The 16967-nt window shown below is 39.8% G+C and overlaps 1 protein-coding gene across 1 annotated transcript; it reads right to left on the bottom strand.

The window, feature by feature from the left end:
• Positions 1–844: 844 nt before the first annotated feature.
• On the bottom strand, positions 845–4817 carry LOC116255523 (verprolin-like). Its single transcript, XM_031631376.2, has 2 exons — positions 2840–4817; positions 845–1206 (listed from the first exon to the last, which is right to left on the bottom strand). The coding sequence occupies exon 1, from the start codon at positions 4770–4772 to the stop codon at positions 2901–2903; it is 1872 nt and encodes a 623-aa protein (XP_031487236.1). The 5' UTR covers positions 4773–4817; the 3' UTR covers positions 845–1206; positions 2840–2900.
• Between the last annotated feature and the right edge of the window lie 12150 nt (positions 4818–16967).

Genomic DNA, 16967 nt, shown 5'->3' with positions numbered 1-16967 from the left:
CTTTCGTTCAGAATACTTTGTATGCATTTTGGGCAGGAAAAAGTAACGAATTCAAACCTTTGAATCGTTAAGTTTGTCGTGCATTATAAACTCTGCTTATATGATAAGGTCGCATAGTCCACAACTTATTTTCCTACTAAAGAGATCACATAGATCTCATCTGCAATATTTGGTTCGCTTAAAAATTAAGACGCATGAAATGAGAAGCAAGTATTACATAATTGCTAGCACATTTATTACTCATTTATCTCAAACCACTTAGGTCAGAGACTTTGAAACAAAAAATCAACATGCAATCATGCTTTCGGTTACAATTTTAAAACAAAACATGTTTCAATTTAAGTTAACTTTGTGAAGATATTGATTTATTTACCAAAATTGTAGTATATTAGGAGCCCAAATTTTTTTTATGCTACTTTAAAAACCAAAAACAGATTGAATTAAACGTTAGGCAGTAACATCTACTAAGTTACTTTTGAAATCATATTTATATAGTTAGATAGATTGCATAAACAATACATCGACAACTGATTTTGGTCCACATATACACATACGGCAAGTAGTATATTTTAAATAAAATGTTATTGCAGAACATTGAAATTAAATTCCCTATCGGTATATTGTAGACAAGAACCTAGTTTCAGTTGGCTATAGAAAATCGGAACTACTTTTCTTGGCAACTCAAGGCAAATATGCAGAAGAATGAAAGCAAGTTTGTAAAGATTATAAAACAACAAACCGGGCATCCCCACAGACTGAACTTTTCCCTACTGCGAGACCAGAGGAGTACCATCTGAACTGACAAAAACAGGAACTAATCGATCCTGCCCCACGCACACTCGGGTTTTAAATTAATGAGCTTTCCAATATAAAGAAAACAAAGATTCTTTCCCCTGTTTTTGGACTTTGGACGCTGCAAAACCAAACATACATACGAGAACTATTATAACCATAAACCGAATTCATAAACCCAAGAGGGGTTGCAGTGGCAGGAAGGCACATATCACCCGCCTGACCTGCACGATTCAGTAAAATCAGCCACCGTTCGGGCAAGAAACTTATTGGAGTAGACTTAGATGGCGCCATGCTCTTCGGATAGGCACCCCTGTTTTCCGGCCAGCAGGTGCAGGCAGAACAGTGAAACACTGTTGCTCCTTTCAGACTCCAGGACACAGTAGGCCACCCGCTCTCTGGCTGAAATGGTGCCTAACGAAGAAAACAGTAATACTGCATTTAGCAACCTTTATATCTTATGCATGTATCTCTGTCTCTCTCTCTCTCCCTCTACAATGGAGTTTAATATGCAGCTACACAGCATCAGAACCTCAGTAGAATCCAAGAAAGAATATAATCGAAATTACATGTCAAACAAATTTAATATACCAACGAGATCAGGAAACCAATCTGCCAATATGTTTGAAACCGACGCAAGCATGTATCCCACTATTTATGATCACAAATCACGCAAAAGGGATGATCGTCTCCCAGGTGAGCTCCTACTACATGTCTCAAAAACTGTGCCACTCAGATTATTTGTTGAAACAATCTTAACCGTCCATTTTAAAGCCGTTTGATGTTATCCATCAGCAAGTATGAAGGTTTCCTAGTGGCGTCAATTTATATGGGGAGAGACCTTGTCCACGAATTTTTTGGGAAAGAAGTTGAAGTATTTAGTCAGAACCCCTTCAATCTGATCGGTTTTCGAAGCACAGTAAAAGGCATTAGTTTCATCAGTTGTATAATTGTTACGGAAAAGAACAAAGGAAAAAACTTGAGAGAAAGCAAACCAACCATTTATGCCCTTTACAAAGAACCAACAAGCAGGCTTTCGACAACGCTTTTGTCATTCAGCGCGACCTTCCAATCTAAGCTTTCTATATGACGCAACAGGCACAAGCTTAGAAGAAAAGTTAACTTTTAATCTCAAATAATGTAAAAGCCATTAAAAGTTATGCATGTCGAAAAAGAATATATCATAGAGGTAGGGTTCTAGCCTATCAATAGGAAAAGTCACTAAAAAGCAGTGGCTTTCTCTATCCCTCTTCAGGAAAGTAAGAATTAACTTGGACGGAATTCTCGATCGGATAAATTGGTTTTGCAATGCAAATGAAAAAAAAAAAAGTGAACAGCTTGCTCCGCAAAATTCTGCAAAAGGAGCCACAGATCACAAAAGCATATAAAACCAGAGATTCCTGACGATATTTGAATATACCGTCACGCCATCAAGTTTCTTATAAGAATCTGGTCAGTTAAGCTACTTTTGTAGGCGATGTTCGTATGCTTAATCAAGTTTCCCTATCCCAACCTACTCTTTCGTTAAGCAGAAAATCGCAAACAAACACTGCAACTGCAGAGAATGCTCTATCCCTACATATATTTTGTGCACAAGAGAAAACTAACGCTGCATCTGATCCTCTAGTACCTACAATTCACTTCATGGAGAGAGACAATTATGCATCTGAATAGGACCTTCTGTTTCTAATATGCATATTTAAGTTTATTACAAGCTAACAACTTGCATTCTCATGACAAAGCTAAGTAACAACTGCAATTGCCTTCTGTCTAGTACCATGCTCCCCAAGGGCAAGAAAAAATAAGAAAATTTTGAGCACATGAAGTCCTAATCTGAAAACCCACATCGTCAAATAATTTGTTATTTGGAGATAATAATGCAAGCATCGTCATTATTACGTGTAGGCAAGATTTCACAGAACCACATTCTCAATCTTGCTCAGAAACGCCGGTATATCATGAACTTCCTCTTCTATAGTTCAAGGGGGAAAACAAACTGATGTATATAGAACCCAAGTAAAACAAAGCGAAAACAATGGCGCCATACCTTGTTCACTGTGAACTATTGAAGAAACAGATCCATTATCAGGCATCGTGCATGAAACCCTTTACCTCTTACTCCCCACTCCTTCTCTAACCAACTTCTCCTTCGCAAATTGCAACTTCTCGAGCCTAATTCCTTCGTGGAATTGAGCAATGAACTTATCAGCCTTAACATTAACATCAGGGCTTGGGCAGAATGAATTTCCACTTCTTTCTTCACTTCTTCTCTGTTCAGTTAGGCCCTCGTACACCCTTCTCGACTCCCTTCGGGTCTGAACAGCCTTACTCTGCTTCACTGTGCTCTCCTCTGGCACTGCGAACGGCGGAGGAGGCGGTGGAGGCAGATACGGGATTGATCTTCCGCTACTACTGTCACTACTGCTGCTACGAGCTTCTATCTGCAGGTTCTGTTTTTCTTTGATCAATGATGGCAAGGCAGGCCGCGGGATTGAAGAATCCCTGCTACCGACATTATCTTTTCTAGCATTTTCCGGTCTTTCGGTGGACGAGGATGCTTTTTTGGTGGTTCCCAAATGGGGAGGGAGGGATGATGGCGGCGGCAGCGGTGGCAGAAGCCGGTCTGAATGGGGTCTCAGCTTTTCCATCTTGGACTCGTTCTTCATGTCTGCAAACCATTGATGGAAGAAGGACGAGGGTGGCGGTGGCGGTAAAGAAGGAGGGACCAGGATCTCGGCTGTGGGTTCGGGGCCTCTGCTCTTCTTCTTCTCCTTCTCCTCCTTCTCCTTCTCCTTCTTCTTCTTGTTCTTCTCCTTCTTCCGGGAGCTCGAAGGGGCAGTAAGCGAGGAGGGAGCGTCCTTGCTCTTGTGCTTGCTCCTTCTCTTGGTTTTGCTTTCCAGTGTTTCGGGTGCATGAGGGTAAGCGGAATGTGGCAGCGGAGGTGGAGAAAGTGACTTTAGTGGCGGAGAAGAATGCTTCCTCTGCATGACGTAGCCGTCATCGGAGTTCATGGTTTCAAGAGGAGGATAAACCAACGGTGGACGGGAATGCTTCCTCTCGACGTCAGCGCCGTCATCGGCGTTAATAGCCTCCGGAGAATGAGAAAGCAATGATGGAGGAAAATGCTTTCTCCGGATGCTAGAGCTGCCGTCCACGTTAATGGATCCCGAAGGAAGAAGCAGTGGTGGAGGAGAACGCCTACTCGGAACAACAAAGCCGTCTTCCGTTTCAATATTTTCCAGCGGAGGAGGAGCATGAGGGAATGATGTAGGAGAACGCCTCCTCCGAATCAGAGAGCCATGGTCGACGTTACTGGCTTTGGGAGGAGAATGAGCAGAAGACGAAGAGGAAGATCCCAAACTGCACTCTCCGAAATCAGCGTCCCTCTGAAAATGAGCGTCCGCGGAAATCAGATTGCCCTGGGAACCGAACCTCTCTGTCTTCCGGCCGTCGTCCGGAAACCAGGCCGCCTTCAAATCCTGAGACAATGGAGCTTCCTCTTGGACGGCAGCGGGATGTGTCTCCTCGTTGCGAAGTGGATCAGATCTTTGGAAGATAATGCGGCTGCCGCCGACCTCGTCGTGGCCATTTCGGTCTTCGGACTTTCCCGGAAAGTCAAAGAGCTTGGCAGCGAAGGGGTCGCTCTCTTGATGGTGTGGCTGGTGGCCACCGGCACTGGTGTTTCTGCTAAAGATTCCGGTCAGGATAGCAAAGAGGACGAGCAGCAAGTTGAAGGCTTCCCACGAGTTGAAGAGGGGAACGCGTCGGAGGAACTGAGAGAGAGGGGCAAGGAGGGTCGGAATATAGAAAACAAGGACGGCCGCCACCACCAAAGTGGGAATGAGGGCCAATGGGGAGAGTAAAACGGCGAACACGCCATTCGGTATCCGAATATTCCGGCGGCTATGGCCCCTGTGGCGGCGGAAATCCTGGTTAGTCTCCGCCCAGAATGGGGTTACACCTCCGCCCTCCGCCTCCATGGTGGTGGAGCCGAGAGAGAAAGCGGGAGGTCGAGAGAAGGTAAGGATCTGGGACTTCAAAAAGGAGTGTAAGGGAGTGCAGGATATAAAAGTCCTCTTCAGGGTTAATTTAGTAACTTCGTTATGAGGATGCAACCCATCGTGCGGTCGGAAACTCGGAGGGATGGACGACGCGGCAGATGTTTAGTCCCGGAAAACGTATGGATATGGATATGGATATGGATTTTAATTTGAATCTGAATAAGAAATATAATTTGGTCGTTAGGGAGTGTTTGATGGCAGCGTAGCTTAATCTTCAGTATCTTATATTTGAAATAAGCTACGCTGCCATCAAACACACCCTAACGACCAAATTATATTTCTTATTCAGATTCAAATTAAAATCCATATCCATATCCATATCCATACGTTTTCCGGGACTAAACATCTGCCGCGTCGTCCATCCCTCCGAGTTTCCGACCGCACGATGGGTTGCATCCTCATAACGAAGTTACTAAATTAACCCTGAAGAGGACTTTTATATCCTGCACTCCCTTCCACTCCTTTTTGAAGTCCCAGATCCTTACCTTCTCTCGACCTCCCGCTTTCTCTCTCGGCTCCACCACCATCACCGCCACCACCATGGAGGCGGAGGGCGGAGGTGTAACCCCATTCTGGGCGGAGACTAACCAGGATTTCCGCCGCCACAGGGGCCATAGCCGCCGAAATAGTCGGATACCGAATGGCGTGTTCGCCGTTTTACTCTCCCCATTGGCCCTCATTCCCACTTTGGTGGTGGCGGCCGTCCTTGTTTTCTATATTCCGACCCTCCTTGCCCCTCTCTCTCAGTTCCTCCGACGCGTCCCCCTCTTCAAGTCGTGGGAAGCACCGAACCCACAGCCGAGATCCTGGTCCCTCCTCCTTTGTCGCCACCGCCACCCTCGTCCTTCTTCCATCAATGGTTTGCAGACCTGAAGAACGAGTCCAAGATGGAAAAGCTGAGACCCCATTCAGGCCGGCTTCTTCCACCAGTGCCGCCGCCATCATCCCTCCCTCCCCATTTGGGCACCCCCAATGAAGCATCCTCGTCCACCGAAAGACCGGAAAATGTTAGAAAAGAGAATGCCGCTAGCAGGGATTCTTCAATCCCGCGGCCTGCCTTGCCATCATTCATCAAAGAAAAGCAGAAGCTGCAAATAGAAGTTCGTAGCAGCAGTATTGACAGTAGTAGCGGAAGATCAATCCCATATCTGCCTCCCCCGCCGTTCTCAGTGCCAGAGGAGAGCACGGTGAAGCAAAGTAAGGCTGTTCAGACCCGAAGGGAGTCGAGGAGGGTGTATGAGGGCCTAAATGATCAGAGACGAAGTGAAGAAAGAAGTGAAAATTCACTCTTCTGCCCAAGCCCTGATGTTAATGTTAAGGCTGATAAGTTTATTGCTCAATTCCACGAAGGAATTAAGCTTGAGAAGTAGCAATTCGCGAAGGAGAAGTTAGTTAGAGAAGGAGTGGAGTGTAAGAGGTAAAGAGTTTCATGCACATTGCTCTGATAATGGATCTGTTTCTTCAATAGTTCACGGTGAACAAGGTATGGCGCCATTATTTTCGCTTTGTTTTCCTTGGGTTCTATATACATCAGTTTTTTCCCCCTTGAACTATAGAAGAGGAAGTTCATGATATGCCGGCGTTTTTTAGCAAGATTGAGAATGTGGTTCTGTGAAATCTTGCCTACACGTAGTAATGACGATGCTTGAATTAACATCTCCAAATAACAAATTATTTGACGATGTGGGTTTTCAGATCAGGACTTCATGTGCTCAAAATTTTCTTCTTTTTTCTTGCCCTTGGGGAGCATGGTACTAGACAGAAGGCAGTTGCAATTGTTTCAGCTTTGTCATGAGAATGCAAGTAACTAGCTTGTAATAAACTTAAATATGCATATTAGAAACAGATGCAGGCGGTTGATGCCCACTTTAGGAAATGACCATGTGCTCATAGATCGTCATTACTCGATGACGGATCTGGGATCTCTTATCGGAACTACTATTCAGATGCACATTTATCTCTCTCCATGAAGTGTAAGAACTAGAGGATCAGATGCAGTGTTAGTTTTCTCTTGTGCACAAAATATATGTACGGATAGAGCGTTCTCTGCAGTTCCAGTGTTGGTTTGCGATTTTCTGCTTAACGAAAGAGTGGGTTGGGGTAGGGAAAATTGATTAAGCATATGAACATCGCCTACAAAAGTAACTTAACTGACCAGATTCTTATACGAAACTTGATGGTGCGACGGTATATTCAAATATCGTCAGTCTGGTTTTATATGCTTTTGTGATCTGGAGCTCCTTTTGCAGAATTTTGCCGTGCAAGCTGTTCACTTTTTTTTTTCATTTGGATTGCAAAACCAATTTATCCGATCGAGAATTCCGTCCAAGTTAATTCCTACTTTCCTGAAGAGGGGTAGAGAAAGCCACTGCTTTTTAGTGACTTCTCCTTTTGATTGGCTAGAACCCTACCTCTATGATATATTCTTTTTCGACATGCATAACTTTTAATGTTATTTGAAATTATAAGTCAACTTTTCTTCTAAGCTTGTGCCTGTTGCGTCGCATAGAAAGCTTAGATTTGAAGGTTGCGCTGAATGACAAAAGCATTGTCGAAAGCATGCTTGTCGGTTCTCTGTAGAAGGCATAAATGGTTGGTTAGCTTTCTCTCAGTCTTTTCCTTTGTTCCTTTCCATAACAACTATAGAAGCTAATGAAATAGTGCCTTTTACTGTGCTTCGAAAACCGATCAGTTCTGACAAAATACTTCCAAGTTTTTTCCCAAAAAATTCGTGAACAAGGTCTCTCAGTCCCCATATAAAACCTTCATACTTGCTGATGGATGTTTAAAATGGACGGTTAAGATTGTTTCAACAAATTATGGAGTGGCACAGTTTTTGAGACATGTAATAGGACCTCACCTGAGACGATTTTCCCTTTTGCGTGATTTGTGATCATAAATAGTGGGATACATGCTTAAGTCGGTTTGAAGCATATTGGCAGATTGGTTTCCTGATCTCGTTGGTGTATTAAATTTGTTTGACATGTAATTTCGATTGTATTCTTCCTTGGATTCTACTGAGGTTCTGATGCAGTGTAGCTGCATATGAAACTCCAGAGACGCAGACAGACAGAGATACCTGCATAAGATATAATGGTTTCTAAATGCGGTATTACTGAAAGCATCGAAGAAAGCCAATGGAACGTGGACAAAACTATTTTGGAGACTTTTATCGGAAAACAGCAATGAAGAAGCATCGCAAAAGCCAAAGGATCGTGGATAAAACTATTTTGGGACTTCTATTGGAAAACAATAATGAAGAAGCATCGAAGAAAGCCAATGGATCATGGATAAAACTGTTTTGGGGACTTCTTGTGGAAAACAACAATGAAGAAGTTCAATTCCTTATCTACAAGCATACCTGGATATACCCATAGGGGCTTCCATACCTATCTCCGGTGGAGCTAACACCATATCAACCTATGATTAGTAAACTTATACCAAGATCCAACGGCATTGGTATGGATAATGACATATAATTGCAATTGATCCTACCATCAATTGTTTTTCCTTTCAAGAAGATCTTTTCCTTTCCATTAGAGTGGTCAGCATTTTTCAGGATTTGTCTGACCTGAACCAGTGACCTTTAGTGTCCTTTAGTGTCGTTAATGAAAATGAAAGGAGAAATGACAATTGTATGTCATTAGTGTTTCATTGAATATCAAAGAGAAAGACAATTGTCCATCAAACCTTGATCCCTTCTTTCAGAAAGCACTCGCTTTTCAGTGCTCATGACGTTGGGTAAGCCCTCACCCAGAGTCTTAGCGTGACGATGTTGATTAAACAATGACGTGGGCTGGAGCAATTTGCCATTCCCCCATTTCTTCCTATTCATATTGGAAACTTTTCTTTCTCATTCACAAATCCATCTTTGTTCATGTTGTGCTTTGAGTTGGCGCACTCGCTTCACTCGTTCCCTTATGCCAGCTTAGAAGTTCAGTTCTTCCTTTCCTTGGCTGACTTTCTTTCCTGATGGAACGCTCTTTTCTTTCATAGAGGAAGTGGCATCTAAAGAGATTGCATCGAAAAGGAGAAGGCAAAGGGACTAAGAAAGAGTGTCTCGATAAGGGGCTTTGAGGAACCTTCCTGCGACGCAGGAAGCATCGAATTGCATTAGTGGGATAGCTGACTGAAAGACTCCCCTAAGCCAGGAAAGCTAGTGCTCGTGAATGCGCTCGTGGCATGCATATAAAAGTACTAGTCCTGACGCCCGTCCTGTCAACAATGAAGAAGCATATTGAACTTCTATTTTGGAGACTTCTATTAGAAAATAGCAATGAAGAAGCATCTGAAACTTTTTGGGGACTGCTATGAAGAAGCATTTAGAACTTCTATTTTGGGGACTTTTATTGGAAAACAGCAATGAAGAAGCATCTGAAACTTCTATTTTAGGAATTTTTATTGAAAAACAGCTATGAAGAAGCATCTGGAACTTCTATTTTGGGGACTTCTATTAGAGACAGCAATGAAGAAGCATTGGAAGTTCTATTTTGGGGACTTCTATTGGAAAACGATAATGAAGAAGCATCTGGAACTTTTATTTTGGGGACTTTTATTGGAAAAAAGCAATGAAAAAGCATCTGGAACTTCTATTTTGAGAACTTCTATTGAAAAACAGCACTAAAGAAGCATCTAAAACTTCTATTTTGTCAACCTCTATTGGAAAACAACAATGAAGAAGCATCTGAAACTCTGTAGCAACGTCTAATTCTTCAAAGACACGTCAGAACGTACTTGTAAATGAAACTGCCTAACGGTTTTAGATTTTCTTCCTGAAGAGTGGTGCTGCTTTACATGCCGTTGGGCAGTTAAAGAAGAAGAAGCAAAATCATTTTACTCATTTTTGTCATTTCCCCTCCCTCCATTCTCTCCCGTCCTGTCAAAACCAGACGCTTTAATTTTGATGTTTAAAGTGTTTTTTTTTTTTTTTGCAATGTGATGATAAGCTCTTAAGAATAGGTTAATACAAAACATGTATTAAGTTTTTTTTTTTTAGATTTTAATAGTGTTTTTATAATAAGCAAAACTGAATAGCTCACACAACATAACATTTTGATAATAGAAAAATTTACATTTTTCATAAAAACAGCTTGCATCCAAGCATGCTTTATATCAAAATAGTTATAAATATATTGTTATTTTTTTTTTAAGGGTGAGTCATTCTGCCAGTTCATTGGCTGCCTCCCTCTTGTGTCTGTCCCCTTAGGTTTTCACAGAGCATACATCAGGCCAAAGGTAGAACGCACTAAGACGTGACAATGACCACTCCAATATTCGAACCTGAGTTCTTAGAAGAGTCGGACCACCTTGCCGCCTACCACCTCTTGGGGTTAGTTATAAATATATTAAGATGCTTGTGTTTTATTTAAAATGTTTTTTAGCAAAAAAAATAAATGGTTTGGATTACACCTTTTCTCCTTGTTTGTCTCAACCATCCATCCACTTTTGATAAATGTCTTAGTGTTAAATGACTGGGTAACTTTGCAATGGCAGAGTTACTCTTTATTCAATATAGATGTGTGTGTGTGAGAGAGAGAGAGAGAGCCGATAAGATGAAAAATGTTTAACAAAATTTGAAGACAAGAAGTCCCTTCTTGTACAAACAAGAGAGAGAGAGAAAAAAAAAAAGAGTTGATGTCTGCCGCAAGGTTTCCTTTTTCTTGTTTTATAAGCCAACGGTTGGACGCTTAGCAAGTTGCACATTAAAAAATGCACCAAGTGTGGACTCGAACTTATTGGTTTGGAGGCTCCGGGTCGAACCCATCTTGGTAGAACATGTCATTAGCAAGCATAGTTGCCCCAAGGGGTCTAGTGTAGTTGGTTGGGCTCGTCACTAATATAAGGTTGGACACTAACTAAATTGATTGTGTACTAGCCTAGGCCCCGTGTACGTGCGGTTTCTTTTTGGACCTCAACCTAAAAAAACATGGTTGTTCAATGTGATTTCATCATTATGTTTGAGGACTTGTTTGTAAATTAAGTGTAACTATTTAAGGGGTGGAGCTAAGGGGGGCTCACATGGGGGGCCCTGACCCCACTTCAAAAACAAGATTTTGAAAAATGATATTCGGCTCGTGCCAAAATTTAGAAAATTGAGGCAAATTTATTGAATACTATAACTCAATGTTTTATGAATTCACCCCAATTTTTTTTTGAGAGGTACATGAGAGCAGTAAGAGTTTATTATTATTGCCAAATGGCCCGTTCGAGTAGTCACTGTTTAGACGACTCGCAAGTTTGTCTTTTACTGATCATATTTTTCCAATCCTCACGCTATAAGTGTTTCAGTTTTGATCCCAATAAAAAACATAGCAGTTGGACATGCTTTGATTTGATATGAGGCTATAGACGAGTGTGCTTTCATGCTTATTGAATGAAAAAAAATGTTCAGAATCAAATTAGTTAAGTTATTACTAATTTAAAGAAGATTGAGTACGTAGTTTTCCGTTATCATGCTTTTGTGCATCCATTGTATCGATTATTCACTTCTTATTGAATCTTATAGAAAAGTTTCAAGTAATTGTTATGCTGAGCTTTCCGATTACACATGATAAACGCATCGATCCCCTTAAATAAAGCCAAAAAAAAAAAAATCAGGCCCATACCAATTGTTCCGGATGTGTTTATGCCAGATTAGGAATCATGCAATGTTATCAGTATCGGATTGTCTCATATCAAAATCCATAAGCATATCACTGGTGCAGATCAGTCTATGTCAGGCTCTTGTTATCCATAAAAATTGTGAAAATAATGAAAAATAACTTTTTAAAATATTGTTTCATGAATATATGATCAGTTGAGATAGGGTGGTATTGACCAATATAGGCCGATTTAGTCGATAGCCCCCAATATTATCCACTATTTGGACATGCCCTGTGGTATCATCTGATCCATTGGATACATAGGGGAATTCAAATCTGTTGGAATGTTACCGGAGAATGAAAGAATACCAAGAAACAGCTCCTCTTACAAGCCTACAATCTCAGGCCAGAGGAGCCTAAGAATCAGGAGAATTATTCCTAAGAGACAAAAGGAATTAGCAGCCATATGTGAACCAAGAATTTATATGAAAGGGTTAGAATTGCGGAAAATCGCAATTGAGAAAAATGTGAGACCACCATGTTCGTTTGAGCAGGCTCCGCCGCAACCACATAAAGTCATATATACATGGGCGGAGCCAGGATTTTTCGCAAAGACGGGCCAAATAGGGACTAGGTTTTGTGGATTGGATTTGGGTAGGGCCAAACTGAACTTATATTCAAAAAATACATTGAGACAAAAAAAAAAAAAATCAATTTTTACACTAAATTTTTTAAAAAAAAATTGGTTGGGGTGGGGCCATGGCCTAGGCGCCCCCCCCCCCCCTTCCGCCCCTGCATATATATATATATATATATATATATATATATATACACACACGCGCGTTCCAAACTTTGTTGCTTGAGCTAAAAAAATGGAGAACCTAACAACGCATCTTCACTACAAGATCACGTCAAAATGAAAGTGGTGACAAAAGGATCGTCAATTGTAATGTGGCTTGATTCTTGCTCTGAACCCTAAGTGGTGCTGTGTGCATCAAACATAGAGGCGGAGCTAGAAATGTTTATGAGGGGGTCGAATTACATTTTCTAAATTTTGATTAGGGCCAAAATATGATTTTTTCAAAAATTTTATATAAAACAACTGAAATTTTTTAAAATTTACATATAAATTTAAAAAAAAAAAAATTTGAGTGGGGCTAAGGTTCATACGAGCCCTTGGCTCTACCCCGGATCACACACGATCAAATGTATATCAGCACTATCAACATCCCAGACTTGCACGCGTATATATATATATATATATACTAAAGCTTGTTGACTTAAAACTCGTACTCCCAGCAAGGTAAGTATATGAACCACTTTTACCTGACGAAATTTGGTAATTCCAAGATTTTACAGTTGAGTTTCGAGAAACATTCGCTTATAGATGGTGTTTGACACGAGTCTCGCCTATCCCATGAGACAATATATGCCAATAGGAATGCACATGCAAACGTGCATCCACAGCGCGTGGGTGGCCGCGTGCCGACCGACAGCTCGCGAGAAACTGTGCCATCAATCAAACGCTTTGCACGTTAAAGAAGGAACTGCATGCATGCCCATCCACCAGCACCAATGCTCCTATAATCTTCATCCTCATCTTTTGGTTGATGTATAACCAAAAAGAGTGCCTCGGCTCTGTATCGCTTTTCTCACTTTCTTTCTCCCTTTTTTGGTTTCTTCTTTCATAATTGCATTTGGAAGTTTTAAAGAGTGAGTTACAATAATATATTCCACAAACTCATAAACAACAAAAAGTTTATCGACACATATTTTAAGCTACAAGGCATGGCAAAAAATCGAGATACGGATGTTTTTTTTTTCTTCTTTGTTTTGAGGAGTTGTTTAAAGCTCAACGGGCATTCGAACATGAGACATGCGTTGAATTGAGAAATTCGAGCCCTAAGAGGCTTTTTGGCTGCACTTTGTTACCTGTCTCAAATTCACATAACACTATTATAAGTATTTCATGAATCTATTTTGTTTTTAGGAGAATCTTTAAAAAATACGACAAATTCATATAACATCATTACAAGTGTTACATGAATCTATTTTATTTATTTTTTATCAGATTCATGAAACAGTAACAATAAGTCATCGTTGCCAAACAACCTCTAAAGGAATCCCGCAACTCACTTCTTGATCATGTTGTGTTTGGGTTCTATTCATAAGAATCTCGATAAGCTTCTTAATAAATTTGACAGAGCGATACCAAAGACCATGCTCAATGATATTTATTCATAAAGAAGCTGAGCTGTGGATGAGCCGCATGACCAAGGTGGGTTCATAAGGATAGTTGTTTAAAATATGCAAACCAAGACGGCTGGGCCTGACTAGGACCAGGCCCACCCACTAGAGAAAACTCGGAGCCAAACATATTGGGCCAGCCTTATATTAGGCTCCGGCAGAAAAGTAGGTGCCAACTTATGATATCAGATTAGTAGGCCCAGTATCTGATCCAACAACGCGGTGCAACTATTGCCTTCACCCACCCACCCCAGCTATACCATATCCTAACACGTTGTCGAACCCTAGAAAATTAAGGTCATTCTTATATTATTAATTTTTTATTTGACATATAGGACAAATAACTCCAAACAAGAAAATCTATGGGCATTAAGAATATGATATATAATGCATTTTTAATTAGAAGAAACAACAAAAGTTCACATTTTTCACTGTGCAATCCCGTCTTATATGCCATGCATTTGAGAAATCAAACTATGGACAAATGTCCTTTTTCTTTCCTTCCATAAAATGATACAAGGGGATGATCAGGAGGGAGCTCTTGAACGTCCTTCAACCTGAGAGTATGGATGAAATTTATGATCAGATTGTTAGTTCAGCGATTGATCTTGACATTGCTGATATAAAAACACATATTTGGTTATTAGTATGGTTTTAGCACTAAGGTGACGGTACCAACATCACCTAATTCAAAGGGCATCTGCCCATTATAGAAGTAGACAATACCTTTCTTGAAGATTACAGATGTTCCTGCAGCCATTGAAGGTCCACTTTTTTTTAGCTACATCACAAGCAATTTGTAATTGCGAACCACTTAATCTTTAGCTAATTATTTACTCATATTTCGATGCAGTGAGTTGCAAATGAACAAAAAAGGAATTCAATCTATGCCTTTCGATTGAAAATTTTTAACGATTCAATTGTGGTACCTCGGTCTTTTTTTCTCTTTACATACTAAATGTGTCAACGGTGGTTGGCTTGAGCATTGTTGATGACGAGTCCTTGGTTTAGGTTTTGTGGGTGCCTTTTTTCTGGACTGCAAATGGTGACATGCACGACACTCAAGTTGAATGGTGTATCATAGAATCACTCAGGTGCCGAAGCAGCTCTAAACCTTGGAGACAGGGGAAGGGGAGGGTGGCTTCACATCTCACGAACCACCATGCGCACGAATGACACTCAAGTTGAAGGGTGTACCATAGGACCACTCAGGTGCCGAATTAGCTCTAAATCTTGGAGGCAGAGGAAAGAGAGGGTGGCTTCACATCTCACGAACCACCATGCGAACGAACGACCACAACTTTTCAATTAATGAACTTCAATCAACTTTAGGTATAAGGCTTGATGGTCACTTTTAGGAAGATCATGACCACATGTAAAGAGCCACATTGAAAGTTGATCACTCTGGTTACTAGATTCATACTGCTAAGCTAGGGGAGCTGGACTCTCCTGGTTGAGGGAGCCCACACGTGGGCGTCGACCCATTGGCGGTCGCCGACAATGACATTCTGTTTCCATCAATCACCATCTTTTGGCCCAATTAAATTGGCATGTATTAAAGATCAGATTAGCCTATTAGCTGGTGCCTGCAAATGCTTTTTGGAATGCATCTCCCCATTACTGTTCACCATTAGATGCTTGTTTTACATTCAACAAAGCAATGAAATGGGGTGTCAAAAGACAAGGGCAGGTGGGCTCACCCTTTTGTTTTGCCTTCTCTATGTGAAATCATTTGTTTGGAAAGCAAGCAGCTCTTTTGGCTTAGATGCATTGCAACAAATAGCTAATATTCATAAAACCATTACTGCAAGTGTCTGTATTGATAGCTCTCCATATCTCAACACTGATACAGTCGTACAGTTTATCTCTTTTTGTTCCCTTCTCATAGTCCTTTTTTGCATATGACGCTGGTTTGTTTGATACTTGTTAGAGTAATCGGTCCGAAACCCAATGTAATTGACAAACAGATGTAGAGATGACAATGGATCGGATTCAAATCAGATTTGTTTTTTAGAATATTCATCCTTTAGATTCGAATTCAGATTTGGATTTGAATATGAATAAAGAAAAATCATATCTGAATCTGAATCCAAAATCCAGTTTAACAATCTGAATCTGATTTTTATAATCGTATCTGAATAGGAATCCAAAATTTGAACCGAATTCCCAATTTTAAAAACGTAAGAACATTAGATATAAAATATTTGTCTAAAAATAAATCCAATCTGAATTCGTATCCGAATCTGACTGGATATTTATGTATATCCGAATCCAATTGATGTCATTTATTAAGTCTAAATCTGATCTGTTTTCTTAATTGGATATTATGTTTTTTTTTTATATATATATGTTTTTTTTAGATCAGTTCAAATCGAATATCAAATTCAAATATGATATATTGACATTCCTACACAAGTATGAGCCCTGAAAACACTTAAACACCAACCAAGATCTTGTTCTGGAATATGATTATCTAGATCTGAATCAAAACAGATTTAGTTTTTGGGTTTCTTTTCCTTGAGGGGCTATCTAACCAACATAGTTTGATCAAGCATTACACATACATATTTATTTGGTAAATTGAATCCTTAGTTTGGAGTTATACAAGATAGATTAGAACCTCTCTAGTTTTTAGTTGGATGGGTTCTAAGCAAAACCTATTGAAGGTTTTGAATTATTTTATTCTACTACCCAATAAAAAAAACAAGCTTCTAGCCTTCTTCATCTCCTAAAAGGGTATATATATATATATATATATATATATATATATATATATATATATATATATATATATATATATATATATATATATATATATATATATATATATATATATATATATATATATATATATATATATATATATATATATATATATATATATATACTCTCTAGTTTTTAGTTGGATGGGTTCTAAGCAAAACCTATTGAAGGTTTTGAATTATTTTATTCTACTACCCAATAAAAAAAACAAGCTTCTAGCCTTCTTCATCTCCTAAAAGGGTATATATATATATATATATATATATATATATATATATATATATATATATATATATATATATATATATATATATATATATATATATGCGGAGTGGTTGTTCTTACATTTGATTACAAACAAGAGAAATGAGCCTTTTACTAGTAATAATATAGCTAGAAGCGTGTAGCAGTGAAATGCCAATTATTGCTCCAAGCGGGTCAGAAGTATTGAAAATGACAGTGATACACCACCGCTTTCGATTTAATGGTCCGATTGGGACTCTGGGAATTGTCTGTCTCTAAT

Source organism: Nymphaea colorata, chromosome 6 (genome assembly GCF_008831285.2).
Source record: "Nymphaea colorata isolate Beijing-Zhang1983 chromosome 6, ASM883128v2, whole genome shotgun sequence".
Lineage (NCBI taxonomy): Eukaryota > Viridiplantae > Streptophyta > Magnoliopsida > Nymphaeales > Nymphaeaceae > Nymphaea > Nymphaea colorata.
The sequence above is the reverse complement of the archived record's forward strand: the minus strand, read 5'-3'. Positions and strand labels throughout refer to the sequence as shown.

Bases quoted from the DNA above. Each gene is read 5' to 3' on its own strand.
- LOC116255523 (XM_031631376.2), bottom strand. From the start codon at position 4,772: ATGGAGGCGGAGGGCGGAGGTGTAACCCCATTCTGGGCGGAGACTAAC.